This window comes from Mobula birostris, chromosome 24 (genome assembly GCF_030028105.1).
Source record: "Mobula birostris isolate sMobBir1 chromosome 24, sMobBir1.hap1, whole genome shotgun sequence".
Lineage (NCBI taxonomy): Eukaryota > Metazoa > Chordata > Chondrichthyes > Myliobatiformes > Myliobatidae > Mobula > Mobula birostris.
In genome coordinates, this window is record NC_092393.1 from 13660912 (window position 1) to 13684993 (window position 24082).

The window sequence follows — 24082 nt, forward strand, 5'->3', positions numbered from 1 at the left end:
TGACCATAGCACAGGGTTCCACAGTCTTTCGGTCCATCTGAGATGGGCTCAGGCCCAGAGAACTCGCCGGCATTTCTGCATAGAGTTGATGTATGGCTTCCTCCTTATGTAATACAGTTTCAAGTTGCATTTCTGGATGCAGCGACGGACTGTGTTGAGTGACAATGGTTTTCCGAAGTACTTCCGAGCCCAGGTGGCTATAACTGTCACAGTAGTATGACGGTTTCTTAGGCAGTGCCACCTGAGGGCTCGAAGATCATGCACATTCAACAGTGGTTTCTGACCTTGCCCTTTACGCACTGAGATGTCTCTGAATTCTCTGAATCTTTTCACAATATTATGTACTATAGATGTTGAAAGACCTAAATTCTCTGCAATCTTGTGTTGAGAAATGTTCCTTTTGAACTGACTAACAATTCTCTCACGAATTTTGGCACAAAGGGGTGAGCCACGACCCATCCTTGCTTGCAAAGACTGAGCCTTTGATGGATGCTACTTTTATACCCAGTCATTAGCCTGCTTAATGTGGTGTCTTCCAAACCGGTGTTACTTGAATATTCTGTGCACTTCTCAATCTTATTTTAACTCTGTCCCAACATTTGTTGAGTGTGTTGCAGCCATCAAATATTTGCGTTTGCGCGGTTTGTTGTTCATTGATCCTGTTTACAGTTACTGTTCTTCAGATTTGCTGAGTAATCCCGCAGGAAAAGGAATCTCAGAATAGTATGTGGTGACGTGTATGTACTCTGATAATAAGTCTTACTTTGAACTAAATGAAATTAATGAACAGGAGTTTTTAAATCAGACATGCTGCCATTTCTACACATGCATGCCATGTTCGAACATTTATTTTGTGAACTCTTAAGTTCTCTTAAGGAAACTGTTAAGGAAAAGGGGAGGTGCAATGAGACCTGGGTGTCATTATACGCCAGTCATTGAAAGTGGGCATGCAGGTACAGCAGGCGGTGAAAAAGGCGAATGGTATGCTGGCATTCATAGCAAGAGGATTCGAGTACAGGAGCAGGGAGGTTCCACTGCAGTTGTACAAGGCCTTGGTGAGACCACCCCTGGAGTATTGTGTGCAGTTTTGGTCCCCTAATCTGAGTAAAGACATCCTTGCCATAGAGGTACAAAGAAGGTTCACCAGATTGATTCCTGGGATGGCAGGACTTTCATATGATGAAGGACTGGATGAACTAGGCTTGTACTCGTTGAAATTTAGAAGATTGAGGGGGGATCTTATTGAAACATATAAAATTCTAAAGAGATTGGACAGGCTAGATGCAGGAAGATTGTTCCCGATGTTGGGAAAGTCCAGAACGAGGGGCCACAGTTTGAGGATAAAGGGGAAGCCTTTTAGGACCGAGATTAGGAAAAACTTCTTCACACAGAGAGTGGTGAATCTGTGGAATTTCTACCACAGGAAACAGTTGAGGCCAGTTCATTGGCTATATTTAAGAGGGAGTTAGATATGGCCCTTGTGGCTAAAGGGATCGGGGGTATTGGGGGGAAGGCTGGTACAGGGTTCTGAGTTGGATGATCAGCCATGATCATACTGAATGGCGGTGCAGGCTTGAAGGGCCGAATGGCCTACTCCTGCACCTATTTTCTATGTTTCTGTGTTTCTCACCTGCCATGTTTATCCTGAATATGGCATTTGCTGTTGTACGCAAACCACATTCCATATGATGGTGTCTATTGTTCACACTTGCTGGAGACTGATGTTATTTCTTTAACATTTAATTAAGCAACTCTTGTTGTAGGGCTGTTTTATATTGTGCACATTTTAATGAATGAATAAATTGACTTTATTTCTTACATCCTTCACATAGATGAGTAAAAATCCTTACATTACGTCTCTGTCTAAATATGCAATCATAGTAATTTATAATAACTTATAATAAATAGAACCGTCAATGTAACATAGAAATACACTCACATCAGTGTGAGTTAGTCAATCTGATGTCCTGGTGGAAGAAGCTGTACCGGAGCCTGTTGGTCCTGGCTTTTATGCTGTGGTACTGTTTCCCAGGTGGTAGCAGCTGGAATAAATTGGGGTTGGGGTGACTTGAGTCCCCACTGACCCTTCGGGCCCTTTATTCACACCTTTGTAAATGTTCTGAATCATGGGAAGTTCACAACTACAGATGCGCTGGGATAATATTCTGGGTTAAAGTGCATACGTCAACCCTGCACCCCAGCGAAGGGCTTTGAGTATCACATTAAACCAAATTCTAACATTGTTTTGCAATGTATGGGCAAGGAGCCACATACTAATTGAAACAGATATGTGAATCATCCATTTAGTGGAGCAGTATGGCCAGGCCACATTTTTTTATTAAATGGAGTTTAGCTTTTTAAAAATCTGATGGTGCTGGGAGTATTAGATGCTGCTATTTGTTACTTGGGCAATTTCTTGTGAGGAGGAGAGAGCTTGTATTCCATGGTTTCCATAGATATAATATCTACAGGCATTTAAAGCCTGTGACTAGAAATCCCTTAATTAGCTCTCTTTCTCCGCATTCCTCATCGTTTGTGAATTGAGTTTTCCACTGGTAATCACTTGTTGATGGTGTTCTACCTGAAATTAGCAGTGTTGGTACCAAATGTATTCATATCTGTCTTATTCTGTGGAATCCAGTTAATTTCTTCTGTAAGCTGAAACTGAAGGTGATATTGAGTTGGAGTTGACATATGTGTCATAATTTGAGCAGCCGTAAAGACAACTCACTTCCCAAATGGCACATGTCCCCTCATTTAATTTTAATCTAAACATCAGAACTTATAACTGTTATATCACTAAATTGTGCCAGATTTATAGCTCATGTAAATTTTCTTTGGGATGTCAATGGCCAGACAATTGATCCTCTACACCTGAAGCCTCCAATGGATTGCATTTGTTTTCAGTGGCAAATAAGTCTTAAGCAGTGTATTCTGAAGCCCCGTGACACAATGTTCTCTGTTGGTGGTCAGTTATGTGATAAAACTTTAAACATTTCAAAAACATTAAAGTAAATGTAAATAATTTTGAACAGTGCTAATTTTAAAACTATAAGGCTTTTGAAAATAATTTTTAAAAAAGGAACTCAAATAGTTTTCACAAGATTTTGTCTCTAATTTCTGTCTTTGACACAGCAGTGTTCCATGATGGGGTCTCAATGCACTGAGTCCATTGCAGAAAAGTAGCTCAAATGAGTTGGTATGTGATAATTGATTATACATGTGGGAGGCCCATGATGTGTAAATAAAATTCAGCAATTTATGTCTTATTTGACCTAAAGACATCCCAAGGGGTTTACAGTGAATAAAATACATTTTGAAGTGTAGACATGGTTGCATTCAATTTATATACAGCAGAATCTTAAAACAATGTGATACAGTACCTTGAAAAAGTATTCAGCCCCCAGCCTTTTGTTTACATAAATGAGTATTACCACCAGTATTTTGGTCAATTTAACTGGTAAGTTTCATTTGTGAACCACATTCTCCTTTTTTCACAGTAGAGCCCCAAAAAATTGTAAAGCATAAAAAGTAAAAATGTCAGTAATTCAAAAGTATTCATCCCCTTTTGATCAGTACTTAGTTGAACCTCCTCTCGCAGCTATTACAACCAGTAGTTTTTTTGGATAAGTCTCTATTGGTTTTGCAAAACCTGATAGAGCAAAATTTGCCCATTCCTCTTTGCAAAATTGCTCAAGCTGTGCCATGTTAGTTTGGGAGCGATGGTGGACAGTAATCTTGAGGTCTTGCCGGAGATGTTCAATCAGGTTAAGGTCAATCATTTGGACTACTCAAGGACATCAATTTTCTTCATTTGAAGCGTGCTTTGGGTCATTGTCTTGCTGAAAGATGAACTTCCTCCACATTTTAAGCTTTCTGGCAGAGGCTAAGAGGGTTTTCTCTGGGAACTCCCTGTATTTAGCAGTATTCATTTGTTTTATCAATCCTGACCAGATTTCCAGCCCCTGCTGCTGAAAAGCATCCCTACAGCATGATGCTACCTCCACCGTGCTTTACAGTAGGAATGGTGTTACCTGGCTGATGTGTAGTATTATATTTACACCACTCTCTATTGTTCTAAATTTCATCAGCAGTGTGTCTGTTTAAATCATCAGCCTGTCTGTAATCCTCTTGGAGGCTATTCACAGTATTTATTGTTTCTCGTCTTCTGTAAATTTCAAAGTTGTTCTTTATGAGTATAAATCCCAAGTTACAAATGTATGTCAAATAAAGTAATAAGCAAGTATTTACCATGACTCTATACTTTTCTGAAGATAATTTTGCAGCCATGTTGCTGTTGTCTCTTTAATCTACAAGCTTTAATTTTGCTGACAGGCTTACGATCTGGCACTTTATTAGAAACCCTTTGAAATCTGGGACATGTTGTCCTCATCAGTCTCCACTGTTACATTTAAAAAAACTCATCAGGTTATTTGAAAGCAAATTGTTCTTAATTAAAGAAGATGTACTGGTTTTTCTTTATTCCCTTACTTAACTAATGAGCAGGTAATTTTGTTCTTGATTATATTCTAGTAGCTTCCTCATCAATGTTAATCTGGTGCTGTGGTTGAGTTTGTTATCTTCCAGTACTGAGCCACCTGCCCAGTGCAGAACAAGGTCATTTCAATGGGAAGTACTAGGCATAATTGTCCACAGTTATTAGTTCTGTGCACCAACAATTCTGTCGATGATTATGCCTAGTACTTAATAGTTTTGATCCTTAAGCCAGATTCATTCCAGCTAGATTTTGTGATTTATCAGTCTCTATCTGCCTGCCTTTTGTGAGAGTATCCTGACCATCATTTACTATGAGTTGGGTAGTGTCCTCTTCTTTGGACGTACAAATTACTGGTTTTGATACCTATTTTATTACCTTTACTTGCCTGTATAGATCTATTTATTTAGTCCTATTTCTCCCTAAATCATCATTAATTTATGTCTTTTGGTTCCCTTCTATGTTAACTTACTCTTACTCCCTCTGCTTTTTTTTAAAAGAGTCATGGAAAAATACGTCACAGAAACAGGCCATTTGACCATCTAGTCCATGTTCAGCTTTTAAACTGCTTAGTCTCATTGACCTGCGCCTGGACTGAAGCCCTCCATACAGCTACCATCCATGGATCTGTCTAAACTTCTCTTAAATGCTGAAATTGAGCTGACATGCACCACTTGTGCTGGCAGCTGGTTCCACACTCTCACAGACTTCAGAGTGAAGAAGTTTCCCCTCATTTTACCATTTCACCTTTAACCCATGACCTCTAGTTGTAGTCCCACCTAACCTCAGTGAGACAAGCCTGCTTGCATGTATCCCATCTATACCTCTCTTAATTTGCTTATCTCTATCAAATCTCCTATCTTCTACGTTCCAATAAAGTCCTAACCTATTCAATCTTTCCTTATCACTCAGCTACTCTAGACCTGGCAGTATCTTGTATGTTTTCTCTGTACTCTTTCAACTTTATTTACATTTTTCCTGTAGGTAGATGACTAAAACTGCATACAATACTCCAAATTAGGCCTTAACAATGCCTTATACAACTTCAACATAATAATCCATCTCCTGTACTTAGTACTTTGATTTATGAAGGGCAATGTGCCAAAAGCTTCCTTTATGATCGGATCTACCTGTGCCACTACTTTCGATGAATTATGGGCCTGCATTCCCAGCTTCATTTGTTCTACCACACTTCTCAGTGCCCTACTATTCACTGTGTAAGACCTACCCTGGACTGTCCTACCAAAGTGCAATACCTCACACTTGTCTGCATTGAGTTCCTTCTGCCATTTTTCACACTATTTTTCTAGCTGGTTCAGATCCCACAGCAAGCTCTGATAATCTTCCTCACTGTCTACTACACCCCCAATCTCCAGTTAATCACATTATCACAGCACAGTACAGGCCCTTCAGCCCACAATGTTGTGCCGACCCTCAAACCCTGTCTCCCCTATAAGCCCCCAACTTAAATTCCTCCATATACCTGTCCGGTAGTCTCTTAAACTTCACTAGTGTATCTGCCTCCACCACTGACTGAGGCATTGCATTCCACGCACCAACCACTCTCTGAGTAAAAAACCTTCCTCTAATATCCCCCTTGAACTTTCCACCCCTTACCTTAAAGCCATGTCATCTTGTATTGAGCAGTGGTGCCCTGGGGAAGAGGAGCTGGCTATCCACTCTATCCACTCCTTCTCTCCAAAGAGTAAAGCCCTAGCTCCCTTAATCTCTGATCAGAATGCATACTCTCTAAACCAGGCAGCATCCTGGTAAATCTCCTCTGTACCCTTTCCAATGCTTCCACATCCTTCCTATAGCGAGGCGACCAGAACTGGACACAGTACTCCAAGTGTGGCCTAACCAGAGTTTTATAGAGCTGCATCATTACATCGCGACTCTTAAACTCTATCCCTCGATTTATGAAAGCTAACACCCCATAAGCTTTCTTAACTACCCTATCCACCTGATGACAAACAACAACTGAATTAGCATTGATCCCTGTGGCATTCCACTTGTCATGGACTTCCAGTCAGAGAGACATCCATCTATTACCACTCTCTGGCTTCTCCCAAAAAGCCAATGTTGAATCCTATTACTACTTCATCTTGAATGCCAAACAATTGAACCTTCTTGACCAGCCTCCCATGTGGGACCTTGTCAAATACCTTTGCTAAAGCCCATGCAGACAATATCCTCTGCCTTGCCTTCATCAACTTTTCTGGTAACTTACTTGAAAAATTGACCTACCATGCGCAAAGTCAAGCTGACTATCCCTAATTAGTTCCTGCCTATCCAAGTAGGACAGGGTCAGGGATGTCTCAGATCGCGTCCACAACATTTTGGAGAGGGAGGGGGAGCAGCCAGATGTCTTGGTACATACTGGTATCAATGACATAGGAAGGAAAAGCAATGAGGTCCTGAAAAGAGAATTTAGAGAGCTAGGTAGAAAGCTGAGAAGCAAGATCTCCTGGGTAGTAATTTCTGGATTGCTGTCTGTGCCACACGCCAGTGAGGGTAGAAACAGGATGATTTGGCAGATAAGTGCGTGGCTGAGAAGGTGGTGCAGGGGACAGGGCTTCAGGTTCTTGGATAATTGGGATCTCTTCTGAGGGAGGTATGACCTGTTCAAAGGTGACGGATTGCACCTGAACCAATATTCTTGTGGGCAGGTTTGTTGGAGCTATTGAGGAGGATTTAAGCTAACTTGGCGGGGCGGGGGGTGGGAACCAGAGTGAAGGTGCTCAGGAGAGGACGGATGGTTAAAAAAGTAAAGATAGCATGCAGTCCGATTGTTAGGAAGGGCTTAATTACAGCCAACAGGCTGAGTATCAAATCATTAGGGATGCAGAATCAGAAAGGATAGCAAATGCAGTACTCAAGGTGTTATAGCTAAATGTGTGTAGTGTAAGGGATTAGGTGGATGATCTTGTTACACTATTACAGATTGCCAGGTGTGATGTTGCCATCACTGAATCGTGGCTGAAGGATGGTTGTAGTTGGGAGCCAAATGTCCAGGGTTACACATTATATCAGAGGGATAGGAAGGTAGGCAGAGGAGGTGGTGTGGCTGTATTGGTAAAGAATGGCATCAAATCAGTAGAAAGGTGTGACATAGGATCAGAAGACGTTGAATCCTTGTGGGTTGAGTTAAACTGCAAAGGTAAAAGGACATTGATCGCAATTATATACAGGCCTCCCTACCGTGGCTGGGAGGTGGACACAGGTTACAATTGGAAATAGAAAAGGCGATCCAAAAGGGTAACGTTATGGTAGTCATGAGAGATTTTAACATAGAAACATAGAAAACCTACAGCACAATACAGGCCCTTTGGCCCACAAAGCTGTGCCGAACTTGTCCCTACCTTAGAACCACCTAGGCTTTACCCATAGCCCTCTATTTTTCTAAGCTCCATGTAACTGTCCAGGAGTCTGTTAAAAGACCTTATTGTTTCCGCCTCCACCACCGCTGCCGGCAACCCATTCCACGCACTCACTACTCTCTGTGTTTAAAAAAAAACAACACAACTTACCCCTGACATCTCCTGTGTACCTACTTCCAAGCACCTTAAAACTATGCCCTCTCGTGCTAGCCATTTCAGCCCTGGGGAAAAGCCTCTGACTATCCACACGACCAATGCCTCTCATTATCTTGTACACCCCTATCAGATCGCCTCTTATCCTCCGTCGCTCCAGGGAGAAAAGGCTGAGTTCACTCAACCTATTCTCATAAGGCATGCTCTCCAATCCAGGCAATATCCTTGTAAATCTCCTCTGCACCCTTGCAGGTTGATTGGGAAAATCAGACTGGTAATGGATCTCAAGAGAGTTGAGTTTGTTGAATGCCTAAGAGATAGCTTTTTAGAGCATTTTGTTGTTGAGCCTACTAAGGGATCAGCATTACTGGATTGGGTGTTATGTAATGAACCAGAGGTGATTAGGGAGCTTAAGGTAAAAGAACTTTTAGGAACCAGTGATCACAATATGATTGTGTTCAGCTTGAAATTTGCTAGGGAGAAAGTAAAGTCTGATGTAGCAGTATTTCAGTGTAGTAAGGGAAATTACAGTGGTATGAGAGAGGAGTTGGCCATAGTAAATTGGAAGGTGCTGCTGGCAGGGATGTCAGCAGAGCAGCAATAGCATGCGTTTCTGGGAAAAATGAGGAAGTTGCAGGATGTGTATTCCAAAAATTAAGAAATACTCAAATGGTAAAAGAGTACAACCATGGCTGACAAGGGATGTCAAAACTATTGTAAAAGCAAAAGAAAGGACATACAACAAAGCAAAAACTAGTGGGAAGACAGAGGATTGGGAAGTTTTTAAAAACCTACAGTGAGCAACTAAAAAAAATCATTAGAAGGGAAAAGGCAAGGTAGCAAATAATATCAAAGTGGATAATAAAAGTTTTTTCAAGTATGTTAAAAATAAAAGAGAAATGAGGGCGGATATAGGACCACTAGAAAATGAGGCAGGAGAAAAAATAACGGGGGACAAGGAGATGGCTGATGAACTAAATAAGTATTTTGTGTCAGTCTTCACTGTGGAAGACATTAGCTCTATGCCTGATGTTGTAGTGTGTGAGGAAAGTGGGTGCAGTTACTGTTACAAGAGAGAAGGTTGCAAGAAAGCTGGAAGACCTAAAGGTGCATAAGTCACCTGGCCCAAAGGAACTACACCCTAAGGTTCTGAAGGAGGCAGCGTTAGAGATTGTGGTGGCATTAGAAATGATCTTTCAAAAATCATTGGACTCTGGCATGGTGCCGAGGACTGGAAAATTGCAAGTGTCACTCCACTCTTCAAGAAAGAGGAAGGCAGCAGAAAGGAAATTATAGACCAGTTAGCCTGACCTCAGTGGTTGTTGAGGATGAGGTGTTGGAGTACTTGGTGACACAGGACAAGATAGTACTGTGTTCCATGGTTTCCTTAATGGAAAATCCTGCCTGATGAGCCTGTTGGAATACTTTGAGGAGATTATAAGTAGGATAGATAAAGGGGATGCAGTGGGTGTTGTATATTTTGACTTTCAGACGGCCACTGCAGCTGAAAGTGACTCAGAGTCAGAATTGGTTCTGCAGAGAATACAGATGATGAAGAGGAGGAGAAAGAACTGGAAGAAACCAGAAGTAAAGGAGATGACGGAGACATAAGAGAGGCTTTTGCAATTAACGGCTGAACTAAGAAAATTAAGAACAGAGCTTAGAGATGTGAAGATGTGCTATGATAAAGCTATGAAAAGACAGGATAAAATGGATAAGAAATTTCAGAAGATGGAAAGAACAATGGAGCATATTAATGATAGTCGAAAAAACGGAAAATGATGTGCTCGTCTGGAACACGGAAAGAAATCGACTCTTGGAGAAAGTGGACGTGTTGGAAAATTTTAGTAGACGTAATAACATGAAAATTGTTGGTCTTAAAGAAGGTATAGAGGGAGATAATCCAATAGAATTTTTTTCAAAGGTGGATCCCGAAAACCTTGCAAATGAAAGAGGAAGATCGATCAATTGAAATTGAGCGGATACATAGAGCCCTAAGACCAAAACCACAAGATGACCAATATCCACGATCACTTTTAATAAAATTCTTAAGATTTGAAGATAAAGAAAGGATTCTACAGGTGGCTGTCCAAGCTGCCAAGAAGAGAAAAGGGCCACTGATGATAGAAGGGGAGAAAATTATTTTCTACCCTGACATAAGTTATGAACTTTTGAAGAGAAGGAAGAAATTTTATATTGCGTTATCCTACAACCTTGAAGATTTTTTTCACTGTTGGAGAAAAAAGATTTTTTGATGATTACCGGAAAGCGGAGGAGTTTGTGCGAGATTCTTTGAATATTCACCAGATACAAGAACAAACCCAGGGGAGCGAGATGGATTGAAGATGAAGACTGGATCAAGGAATAGGCCTGTTGGATTTTTGGCGGATGAATATATAAATATATTATTAATCATATGAGGGAGGGAAAGAAAGGTTAAAATTTGAGGAATACTAGTTGGGAATAATGACATTAATTTTTTTTATATATATACAATTTTTTTGTTACGGGGAAGCTGGAAGAAACACTGACCAATCGCTACCTTATTCATGTGTGCAACGTGGCAATAGCCACGACCCGCACAATGGAGGGGGGATAGTGTTGTGTATCTTTTCATTCACAACATTAGTGGGGGGGGGGGTATTTTGTTCGTTTTTTTGTATCTCATCTTTTGTTTTCTTTTTGCCTGGATGATTGGGAGGGAAACAAATAGCAACATGGTGAAGTTCAAAGAGATTCCCCAGGGAACTATGAGAGTTGAGAAACTAAGTAATGTTCTAGATATGATAAAGATCTTGGTTCCTTGGGGAAAGTAACAAATATATATAAAATTTATTTTTAATCCCATGGAGCATGTGGAAACCTTCCAATATTCAGTCGGTTCTTTTTTTTCTTTTTTTTTCTTTTCTCTTTAGGTAGTAGTATATATTGGGGGGAGGGTAGATATTTTTTTCTCTTGTATTACTTTGAAAACTCAATAAAAATTATATTTAAAAAAAAAACAAAGCATCAGTTATCTCTTCAGCAACCTGTCTTAGGACTCTGGGATCTAGTCCATGTGGCCCAGGTGACCTTTGAGTTTGCCTAGCACTTTTTCCTTTCTAGTAGCAATGGCACTTACTCCTGCTCGGTGACACTCACGGACCTCTGGCTAGGGTCTTCCACAGTGAAGATTGAACTAAAGTACTTATTATTTTCAGCTGCCACTTCTTTTGTTCCCCATTACAACCTCACCAGCATCATTTTCCAGTGGTCCAATATCAACTCTTGCCTTGCTTTTAATCGTTGTATAACTGAAAAAACCTCTAGTATTCTGCTTTATACTATTGACTAGTTTGCTGTTATATTTCATCTTTTCCTTTTTTTTTATAGCTTTTTAAAGTTGGTTAATGTTGGATTTTAAAAGCTTTCCAATCATCCAACATCCCACTGATTTTTGCTACCTTATATGCCCTTTCCTTAGCTTTTATGCAGTTCTTAACTTCTCTTGTAAGCCACAGTTCCCTAGCCCTGCAAACAAACGCAGAGTACGGAAAAGAGGACTAGGGTATGAGTAACATGGACTTAAGCCAACCATTGTAGTATGGTATTGCTCTCTGGATTGTTCATGTGAACTTAGAATATAGAACTGTACAGCACAGGAACAGAGCCTGTGCTGAACAGTTGTGCTGAACGAATTAAGCTAAAATATCACCTAATTAAACTTATGATCCATATGCCTCCATTCTCTCAATATTCATGTGCTGTGGAGAGCCACTAAAACATCTCTTTTGTATTTGCCTCCAGCATGATTCATGACAGCACATTCCAAGCATCCACAGATTCTTCACAGCTCTTTCTATGCTACATTGATGATTGCATTGGTGCTGCTTCCTGCACCCATGGTGAGCTCGTCAATTTTATCAATTTTGCCTCCAATTTCCACCATGCCCTCAAATTTACTTAGTCCATGTCTGATACCTCTCTTCCCTTGCTTGATCTTCCTCCATCTACTGATATCTTTTATTGACCTACTGACTCTCACAGCTATCTTGACTATACCTTTTCCTACCCTGTTACTTGTAAAAATACAATTCCCTTTTCTTGGTTCCATTGTTTCTACTACATCTGTTCTCAGGATGAGGCTTTCCATTCCAGAACATTTGAGATGCCCTTCCAATGATGTGGTTTCCCTTTCACTACAATTGATGCTGTCCTCACCCGCATCTCCTCCATTTCCTACAAATCTGCCTTCACCCCATTTTCTAACTGCCACAGCAGGAATAAGGTTCCCCTTATCCTTACCTGCTACCATCCAGCGCATCATTCTCCATAACTTACACCATCTACAATGGTATCCTATGTCTTTACCTCTCCTCCCCACTCACTGCTTTTCACAGAGATCACTCTCTACATTACTTCCTTATCCCTTCCCACCAATCTCCCATCTGACACTTACCTGTGCAAGCAGAACTAGTGCCACACCTGCCCCGACATTTCCTCCCTCAACAATCCTTCCAGGTAAGGCTACGCTTTACCTGCAAGTCTCTCATGGACATCAGTTGTATCTGGTGTAACCTCCTCTAAATCAGTGAGACCTGATGTAGTTTGTGGAGTTGAGGGGGCGGGGGTGGTTGGGAGGCGCAATTCATCAAGTGCTCTATCCACCACAAAAGGCTGGAATTTCCAGTGCTACCCATTTCAATTCTACTTCCCATTCCCCTTCTGACATGCCAGTACATGTCTCTTCTACTGCCAGTATGAGGTCACACTCAGTTTGGAGGAGCAACACATCATTATTCCATTAGCTTCCTATCAAACAGCATGAGCATCAATCTCTCTAATTTGTGGTAATTTCTTCCCCTTTCTGCATCTCACTTCCATTCCCCATTTTGGCTCCACTCTTAATCCCTTCTCTTTTCCTCACCTTACCCTTAATGCCCCCGGTACTCCTCTTTCCCTTTCTCCTATTATCTACTGTACTCTCCAATTCTTCTTCCTTCAGCCTTTTATCTCTGCCACCTATCACCTCCCAGCTTTTTATTCCAAACCCCACTTCCCCCTCACTTGGTTTCACCTATCACCTGCCAGCTTGTACTCCTCCCTTTGCCTTTTTCTGGTTTATTCTCTCTTCCTTTCCAGTCATGATGAAAGGTCTCAGCCCAAAATGATTACTGTTTCTTCATCTCCCTAGGTGCTGTCTGTCGTCCTGAGTTACTCCAGCATTTTGTGTGTGTCACTCTGGGTTTCCAGCATCTGCAGAATCTCTTGTGTTTGTGACTTGCCACCTTATCTAAATAAAATTGCTCTGCACATTTTCTTTGAATTTTCCCCCACTCACCTTGAATGCATGCTTTCTAGTATTAGACGTTTTGACCTTGGATAAAAGGATACATGATGTCTATGCTTTTTATAATTTTATAAACTATCAGTCTCCTTTTATCCTCTGCTCTCTGAAGAAAACAACCATTTGTTCAACCTCTCCTCTAATCTTGGCAGCATTCTGGTAAAGCTCGTCTTGCACTGTCTCCAAAGCCTCCACATCCTTCCAGTAGAGGAGCCACCAGAACTGAATGTGTACCTCCAAATGTGGTTTAACTAGTTTTACACAGCTGCAAAATAATTTAAAGTCAATCGCTCGACTAACAAAAGCAAGCGTGCCAAGTGCTTGGTTGTATGCGAGTACTCAGCTACACTGGGGCAGAATTAAGCCATTCAGCCCGTCGAGTCTACTTCATAATTCCATCATGGCTGATCCTGGATCTCACTCAACCCCATACAACTGCCTTCTTGCCATATCCTTTGATGTCCTGACTGATCAGGAAATTATCAACTTCCACCTTCAATATACCCATGGACTAGGCTTCCACCGCAATCTGAGGCAGAGCATTTCACAGATTCACTCCTCTCTGGCTTAAAAAAAAAAATGCCTTCTTACCTCTGTTCTAAAAGGTTGCCTGTCAATTTTGAGGCTGTGCCCTCCAGTTCTGGATACCCCCACCAGAGGAAACATCCTCTCCACGTCCACCTTATCTAGTCCTTTCAACATTCGGTAGGTTTCAATGAGATCCTCCCATAATCTTCTAAATTCCAGAGTGTACAGGTCAAATGTTCCTCATATGTTAACCCCTTCATTCCTGGAATAATCCTTGTGAACCTCCTCTGGCCTCTCTCCAAGGACAGCACATCCTTTTGAGATATGGGGCACAAAAGTGTTGACAATACTCCAAGTGCGGCCTGACTAGTGTCTTATAAAGGCTCAGTATTATCTCCTTGCTTTTATATTCTATTCCCCTTGAAACGAATGCCAACATTGCATTTGCCTTTTTACCACAGACTCATCCTGTAAATTAACCTTCTGGGAGTCTTGCACGAGGAACTCCCAAGTCCCTCTGCACCTCTGATGTTTGAACCTTCTCATTTAGATAATAGTCTGCACTATTGTTCCTATTATCAAAATGCATTATCATATATTTCCCTACACTGTATTCCATCTGCCACTTTTTTTTTGCCCGTTCTTCCAATTTGTGTAAGTCCTGCTGCAATTGCATTGCTTCTTCAGCACTACCTAACCCTCCACCTATCTTTGTATCATCTGCAAACTTTGCCACAAAGCCATCAATTCCATAATCTAAATCATTGACAAACAATGTGAAAAGTAGTGATTCCATAGTGACCCCTGAGGAACGCTACTAGTCACCGGCAACCAACCAGAAAAGGCCCCTTTTATTCCCACTTGCTACCTCCTGTCTGTCAGTCATTCTGCTATCCATGCCAGTATCTTTCCTGTAACACCATAGTATTTTATCTTGTTAAGCATCCTCATGTGTGGCACCTTATCAAATGCCTTCTGAAAATCCAAGTAAATGACATGCACTGCTTCTCCTTTGTCCACCCAGATTGTTTCTTCCTCGAATAACAGATTTGTCAGGCAAGATTTCCCTTCACAGAAACCATACTGACTTTGACTTATCATTAATCTCCAAGTACCCTGAAATCTCATCCTTAATAATAGACTCCCAGAACTTTCCCAACCACTGAGGTTAGGCTAACTCACTTATAATTTCCTTTCTTTTATCTTCCTCCATTCTTGAAGAGTGGAGTGACATTTGCAATCTTCCAGTCCCCTGGAACTATCCCAGAATCAAGTGATTCTTGAAAGATCATGATCAATGCATCCATTATCTCTGCCGTAATCTCTCTGAAGACTGTGGATGTAGTGCATCTGGTCCAGGTGATTTATCCACCTTACAAACTTTGAGTTTGCCTAGAACTTTTCCCCTTGTAATAGCAGTGGCACTAACTACTGCTCCCTGACACTCACGGACCATTCAGATTGACATAAATTTTATCCACTAATCTTGGAATCTGTCAAACATCTGTCATTTTGTGCTTGATTTCCATTAAGCGCTGTATGGCTGTATATATTTGGTGTATTTTCAGCACTCTTTGAGTAATCCTAATTCAGGATGCCAATCATCTGCTTGAGATAAACGAAATGAATTAGAACACTGATTTAATCTCTTGACTCTCCATGTTCCTATGTAGCTATATTCTTTGAATGTCCATATATATTTCTTACTTCATTTGAGTATATATTTCATCGTTTCTACCTTGAACCTTCAGTGGGTGGATGTGAAAGATATCTTTCATCCACTGGAGAAAAGGAAATGTGTGAACTCTTTGCAAACATGAGAAGCTTTGCAGATGCTGGTAATCCAAAGCAACACACACAAAATGCTGGAGGAACTCAGTAGGCCAAGTAGCATCTATGGAAAAGAGTAAACAGTTGACATTTCGTGTTGAGACCCTTGATCAGGACTAGTGAAGGGTCTCGCTGAAACATTGACTGTTTACTGTTTTTGATAGATGCTGCCTGGCCTGCTGAGTTCTTTTGGTATTTTGTGTGTGTTACATGGACTCCTCCTTCCCCACTGGCTCCAACCCATATCCATATCCCAGCCCTAACTATTAGTCTAATATATAAATGTTGCCTTGTCTCTGACAATGCCTTCACTGTTGCTTGACATTGAATGCACTAGTCACCTCTAAATATTTTTTCATTTTTTCCTGTGATTTTCTTTTTAACTTTGTTGTTCATTTCTTCTCAATATCCCCCATATAAATACTTGAATTTCTCAGTGAAGTTCACAATTTTTGGCCCAGCTATTCTGTGATTTTCTTTTACTGTTTAAGTAAATTATTGTTTAATATTTGTTGAGTTCCATTGGAAAGAAACTAGGTATCTCCTGTCCAAAAGTGGTCACTTAGTATTTGCAGCTGCTTAGGACTTAACTGCAGTCTGCAGACACAGGAGTGGTAAGTAACAAGTTGTTGGACAAAATTAATTTGCAGGGAATGGAACGAACAGGCAGAGATTTAGTTTAATTTAGCATGGTGTTTGACACTGATATTGTGGGCTGAATGGCCTGTCCCTTTGCTGTACTGTTCTATGTTCTACGCTCTATTTTTGTATTAGAATGCCGCAGAGTATACAATGTCATTGCCGTGGGAGATCTGTCGTGTAATGCACTAGGTATCTGGAAGGGATGCTTATCCACTGCGATTAAACTGGACCTGAAAGGCTTGTGGATAATATACAAGGAAATTGAAGAGATTAGTGGAAGTGAAAAGTAAATTATAAGGGCTATATGTCAGTCAGCCTCCCACAAGGTTGTGAGTTTTGTGCTGTAGAGACAAGTTCAATGTATCTAGACTGACATTTCAGTCCAGAGGGAGGGAAGGAGTGCTGCACTGTCAGTGGTGTCAGTTTCTGGGTGACAGATTAAACCAAGGTGCCCTTTGTTCTCAGCCACAGCAGACGTGCCCACAGCTTAATCAGTCCTGCAGGGCATCTATTCAGTTTCAAACTAAGGCATTTACTCCATATCTTGGCCATTCAGTCAATATCATAAAATCAGATATCTTATTATTATACTGATGCTAGGTCACTGTGGTTAGTAACACTGACCACACTTCTCATTTGTTGTCAACAGCTTTGGGATTATTTGAAGCAGTGGAAGGCGGGGTGTTATTGGAAGTCTCTCTCCTTTTTTTGCCCTTTCCTGTATGAAAAAGATATGTGAGTAGAAAAAACAGGCTCACATTGATAACAAACTTTCCACTTGACTTTTTTCCCTAAAGCAACTTGCCAAATGAACTATATGTACAACAAATCAGAATGGTCATCATTCATCAGTAAATAAAAGAAAGTGACTGCTTATTTTTTCCACACTCAATCTTTCAGTTCCAGCAAAACCTAAATGTATTTGTATCTATTTGGCTTTTGCTCATGATTCTTTCAAAACTTGCTAGCAGCCGCATTCTTGTGGATCAGATTGTATTGGACTTCCACTTCCGCATTACACCAAACAGACAAACTGGATTTCAGATACCAGTCTTCCAGTTCCACTGCTGAACCAGCCAATGAATCCAGCAGCAAAGCATGAGAACGTACACCTATAGCTCAGCTTTATCAAATTCAAGTTTAATTGTCATTCAACCATGCACATGAATGTAGCCGAATGAAACAAAGTTCCTCTGGGGACCAGCGCCCAATTCAGCATGAAGGATTCAAGTGGAACACAGCCAGCTCTGGTGTCGTTTTCCTTGGCACATGCAAAAAGTGACACTGAGGAATGGATATGGAATGGGGTTGTAGTCATTAATTGAAAAAATGAAAGATTTGTCATTTTTCACTATTTTCATTTATGTTTAACTGATTTCCTGTATATTAAATGGCCTTTTAAAATTTCCATCTCTTTTGAAGTGTTTATAAGATATAACTATCAGATACATTTTAAAAACATTTGGTAGTCTTTAATAGCAGCATTCTGTCAAAAGGCAATCCAATGTATATCAATGATTTAGATGAAGGAGCTGAATATTTCAAAGGTGGCTCAATATACGCAACTGAGTGGGATTAGGATATTTTTCTTTAAATCTGCAAACATTATTGAATGTTCCTTTTTTGCTTACTTCTTGAAGCTTTCTTTATTCTTAACTGCAGATGCTATTGTTTCAAGAATACGTTATTAAATTCTTGACAGGTTCCTCTTATAATTTTCACACAGCAAACTTGATTCATTTATGTTAATACATGAGCCATGCTGCTTTAATAAGTGGAGAACTGAACCTTCTCAAACAAGCAAAACATAAATTACACCAATCTGTGTATGATAAACTAAGGGAAATGGAAAGGAGATTATCTTTTAATTTTATTTATCTTTTGGCTGTGTTTCAGTATAACTGTCTTTTTGTCATGGGATGTGTGAACAGTTTGGGAAAAGTTGTGCCCGCTGATCACCTCATCATTTTCTGAAACTTTTACATTCGGTTCAAATAATAGTTAAAAATAAAAAGATAATTGAGAGAATAGGCACAAACATCAGATCTGGTAATGAATGATTCAAATATTTATGCAAACTCTACTGCACTTCTCCCAAAGAGAGACATCTGTAAACGTAACATCTACTTGTGCTGCCGGATAATAATTTACTTGCTTTGTTTCTATTTTGTATTTTTTTTTCTGATCTATGATCTGGTTTCTGCAGTTTTGTTCCATGTGTCAGAAGACTGGTGCCACTTTAGGCTGCTACATTAAAGGCTGCCCTCTTAAGTACCACTATGCCTGTGCTGTAGATAGTAGTAAGTATCTCTTCAGTTATTTTTAATTATAAAGATTTTTTTTGAAGCATAATCAAGTTTGAGGATCTGAATACGACCACTTTGTTCTCAGCAAATAAGTTATATCACTGTGGTTATGCGTTCTGTAGTAAAAATGACAGTGATAATGAATACTAGTCATGAGTGCCAATAGAAGTAATTGCCAATTAAATCTAGAGTGGACATTATTCAGAAAATTTGAAAGTTTTTGTGCATAAATTTAAATTATCCAGAAATCCAGTTTAAATGTATATTGAAACTGTATTTTAAATTAACAAATTGGCAGCGTATAATTTATTCCATCATTTTAAACAATGTTCAGGTTAAATTTTAAATTTTATAACCATGAAAGTGACACTAGCTGAGTCAATATTTGCTAAAGTCCATTCTGCTCTTCAATATTAGTTAGAATACTAGGTCATTGCTGTCTTGTTTAACGTATTGAAATGAATATCCTAAAGGTAAAATTGGACTTGAACTAATCTATACTCTGCAATGAGTGCTGCTGCTGCTTCGTCACCCCTTGGCTTCCATTCATGTTTCTTTTAGTAACGAACAGCCATTACTTCATTCTAGAGTTCTACAGCTCAAAATTTTCTTACCAGTCACGATCCTGCTTTGGAGGAGCAAGATTTTGCAATTATTCAGCTCTTTTTCGTGAGCAAGATATGAAAATTTTAAACTGTCATTGCACTGTGCTAAAATCTGAGTCGCATTACTGACAAGATATGTTTTTAATTATGAGGTTAATTAGATAATCTATTTGAGAGGGTGTTTCTATTATTAAAACAAAGGTCAAAGGTAGGGTGTGGAGTGGAATTCTCTTCTGGCAGAGGTAAAAGTAATTAAAGCACTGTCAGAAAGCTTGGACCTGTTACAAAAGGCTATACCTTGTCCCAGTAGGCCAGTGAATAGTTAATGGGAGCTGTCAGCCAAAACAGAATTTGATGCATTAATTGATGGATCCATTATCATGCTATTGACCTTGACGGTGTTTAGTAAAGCTGTGGTGCCTTTGCCATTGTTATTCCATTAGAAGAGGTGCTAAAGCAAAGCAGGTCAGTATACCTTATTAAAACACTAAAATCATCTTTTATAATGAGTGATAGACGCAGATGATGACCAGCATTTTATGGAGGAAAGTATTTTAATTGGCTTCTCATAATGAGCATCACATAAGGTATACAAGATATTAAGAGGAATAGATAGAGTGGACAGCCAGCGCCTCTTCCCCAGGGCACCACTGCTCAACACAAGAGGACATGGCTTTAAGGTAAGGTGTGGGAAGTTCAAGGGGGAGATTAGAGGAAGGTTTTTTACTCAGAGAGTGGTTGGTGCGTGGAATGCTCTGCCTAAGTCAGTGGTGGAGGCAGATACACTAGTGAAATTTAAGAGATTACTAGGCAGGTATATGGAGGAATTTAAGGTGGGGGGGTTATATGGGAGGCAGGGTTTAAGGGTTGGCACAACATTGTGGGCCGAAGGGCCTGTACTGTGCTGTACTGTTTTATGTTCTATAACAAGGGCAGGACCAAAAGCAGCAACGATAGGTCATTTAAATTGGAAAAAACAATTCAAATTTATGTGGATTCCCATCTCCTTCAAGTGCAATTCTGACACAATACTCAACGTTATTGAAAGCAATGCTAGTTATCCTTTTCTGTCAATTCAAGTTGGAGAGTTAGTTAATAAAAATATAAAATGCTAGGGATATTCTGCAGATTGGACAGAATCTACGGAGAGGTAACAAGATATGCAGGTTGAATACCCTTCATCAGAATCACAGATTTCTGTGGTGCAGAAGGATGTCTCAGATGGTTGTGTCTTTAGAAGGTCTTTGAAAGAGCTTTGGGTCTTTTGTGAGTATTAATTAATTAATGTGGGGAAAACTGGCAAATAACAAGTTACAATATATATTATGTAGTTGTAGTTCAGGCATTTGGAATTTTCATTGTACATAATAATGGGGCATTGATTCTTGTCCAAAACTGATTAGTCTGTGTTTTGAGTCTTTTGTTAATCGTGTCTGATTTGATTTCTGCTATTAAGTGTATCTTCAAATGTGAAAGATATTGGTTGATCTGCATTTGTTCTATTACAGAATGTTCCCTAAATGAAGATAATTTCTCAATGAAATGCGCGAAACATAAGGTATGGCAAGAATTCATACTTCTCTCACCATGTTATGCATTCATTTTGCTTATTAATGGAAATGAAGTCTTAGTCCTTCTCATATTTTGTTTCTTTTCCTCTCAAATGTATCTGGACAGACCGTGTTGGGTAAAGATGATTCTTGTGTTAGCTGGTGACAAAAGATTTTTTTAATATTTGTTCAAAGACTTTTAACAACTCATGTCCTCAGTATTTTTTATATTTCAAATTTGTCTTTTGTTCATTGAATGTTTATCAGTCTTCATTTATTTTTCATAAATTCTACTATATTTTTCCCTGTAAATGCCTGCAAGAAAATGAATCTCATATGTATATGGTAACATACATATACATACTTTGATAATAAATTTACTTTGAAATTTGAACGTCTGATGAGTGATTGACACAATTCAAATTTTTAGTTTGCTGGCCAAAATGTAATACATCCTGCTAAGGAATCAGCAGCTTAATTGTTGCTGGTCATAACTTTTCTTTTGAACTGTGCACATATCAGCTATTTCATGAGCTGAAACTTATGTATGCTAATTAATATTGTGCCTCTGCCTGCTTCCTCCCTCCCCAAAATATTACTGATAGGGGAAAGTGTTACACTGACCAGTTTGAAAGGAAAAATAAATAACTACAGACGGTAGAAACAAAAATGGAAAATACTGAAGATATTCAGGTCAGGCTGTATTCGTGGGAAGAGAAACACAGTTCATGCTTCAGGTCAAAGACCCTCTGTCAGAACAGGGCAGGAGACAAGAGAAGTTTGTAAAGCTGCAGTGAGGATGTTTCTGAAAGAGTAAATTAGGGTGACCAGAAGGATGAGCTATAAGCTACCCTACCACCAAATATACCCTTACTACCCCACCTCTTCATCCTGCAGGGATCACTCCCTCCATTATCCCCTTGTCCATTTGTCCCTCCCCACTAGTCTCCTTTTTGACACTTAACCCTGCAAGCGACCTAAGTGCCGCACCTTCCCATTCACCTCCTCCTCACCTCTATTCAGGGCCCCAAACAGTCCTTCTAGTTGAGACAACACCTCAACTATGAATCTGCTGGGGTCATCTATTGTGTCCGGTGCTCCTGATGTGGCCTCCTCTACATTGATGAGGCCCGCTGTAAATTGGTAGACTGCTTCGTTGAGCACCTTCATTCAATCCACCAAAAGCCGAACTTACCGGTGGCCAAATATTTTAATTCCAATTCCCATTCCTATTCCTGTTCCGACATCTTGTGCCATGGCCTCCTCTTGTGCCAAGATGATGGAGGAGCAACATCCTGTATTCTGTCTGGGTAACCTCCAACCTGATAGCATTGAATATTGATTTCTCCTTCCGGTAAAAACTTTCCTACCCCTTTCCTCTTCTTCTGTTCCCCCACTCTGTCCTCTTACCTCTTCTCAGCTGCCTATTACCTCCCCCTGGGTCTCCTGCTTCTTGCCTTTCTCCTATAGTTCACTCTTCTCTCCTATCAGATCTTTCTTTTCCAGCATTTTATCTTTCCTATAGATCTGGCTTCACCTATCACCTTCTAGCTATCCTCTCCTCACCTCTTTATTCTGGCCTCTTCCCCACTTCCTTTCCAGTCCTGAAGAAGGGTCTTGGCTTGACCGTATAGAGTCCAGAAGGCTGCAACCTGAGTTGCTGTTCTTCATGCTTGCATTGGGTCCCAGTGTAACAGTACAGGAGGCCATAGACAGATCTTGTTGACTCTGCAAAGTGGTCAGCCAGTCTGTTTGATTCTTCCAGTGTAGAGAAGACTACATTGTAGCATGCTAGATTGGAAGGAGTGGAAGTGAATTTGAAAAGACAGCTTGGGTACCTGAATGGTAGCAAGGGAAGGAGGAGTGGAAGATTGAAACGGAAGTGTGTGATCAGGTTGTCATGAGGGAATTGGTCCCTGTGAAATACATAATACAAAGGAGAAGTAAAGATCTGCTTGGTGGTAGAACGTGGCAGAAATTGTAGAGCATTGCAGAAACTGCCATTGGAAAAATTATGTCACAATGTGGTAGAAATTTTAATCTGCCTGGCAATCTTCTTCTATCCCCTGTGATACCTTACAGTAACAGTCAATGTGTAAATGGTATATCAATTCCTGCTATCTACATTCTGTTTTAACCAATTATTTATGTTGATATGTTAGATTTAATGTAATGCATGTAAGAATCTCTTGTGTGGTATCTTAATGGGGATATACTACATCTATCACTTCCACCTTAGTTATCCCCTGCTAGTTGCATCATCAAATAAATTACCCTCATGGAAATAATATTAACTCTGCCGAATCATACTGTGATTTTTCTAAATGCCCTAATACCCTTAATGATTGATACCAAATAAGCATTCAATATAATACAATTTAATAGATTACTGCCCAAGATAAGGGTTTATGGGATTGAGGGAAACACATTAGTAGAGATAAAGGATTGGTTAACAGGCAGAATACAATTAAGGGATAAATAAAACATTTCAGGTGGCTAGTGTGACTAGTGAGGAGGCTGCTTGGCCCTCAGCTATTTTCAGTCTCTATTAATGACTTGCAACACTGGCAGCAGAAAATTTTAAGGAATGAGATTAAAAAATATTTGGAAAGTCAGGGATTTATTAAGGATAGGTAGCATAGTCTAGGGTAGGGTTTCTCAACCAGGGTTCCGTGAGAGGTTGCTAGGGGTTCTGCCAGAGAACATGATTAAATAAAAACATAGTTTTTTGAACTTTGCGCAGCACGTGATGCCAGCACTCAGTGGCAACCCCTGTAGCAATCTCGTCAGAGGGTTCTCAGCTCAGTGTGGCAGTGCACGGTAGGACTGTGTTTATTTGCTTGACTCCATTCTCAGCTTTTCACAAGAGATAGAGGAGGCCGTTGATAATTGATGAGCGCTGTATTGTACAGTGGGGAAGATGGTAGGCTGATAACTGGTGAGGGCAGTATAGCACAGAGGGGAGGACGGTAGGCAGATGAGTGTGGAGTGTATTTTCCGAGCATTGAATGGACTCGCCCAACTTGGGCTGTGACCTCTGCCTGTCCCTCCGAATGACCTCCCCCAGCAAGTCCTGATTGACTTACAAGAGTGAACAAACTCTACTGGTGGTGTAGAAAATTGGAGGGATTTTTTTCATTCTAAAGACAATTTTTGAAGAGGACGTGTGAGATGGAAGAGGAGGATTCTAGGCCTAGGCCTACGGATAATTCTGATAAAGAATTACAATCATCTGAGTCTAGTGCACTGAACTAGTGCAACAACAGA

At 40.2% G+C, this 24082-nt stretch overlaps 1 protein-coding gene across 4 annotated transcripts in view; it reads left to right on the forward strand.

The window, feature by feature from the left end:
* Nucleotides 1–24082, forward strand: part of LOC140187344 (uncharacterized) — a 184558-nt gene that overhangs the window by 23469 nt on the left and 137007 nt on the right. For 2 of the 4 annotated variants that reach the window (XM_072242551.1, XM_072242550.1), the window contains exons 3-4: nt 18561–18654; nt 20774–20823. The exons of the other annotated variants lie outside the window; for them this stretch is intronic. In XM_072242551.1, the coding sequence (XP_072098652.1) occupies nt 18561–18654; nt 20774–20823 (144 nt within the window). The remainder of the gene's footprint in view (nt 1–18560; nt 18655–20773; nt 20824–24082) is intronic. 4 annotated transcript variants of the gene reach the window in all.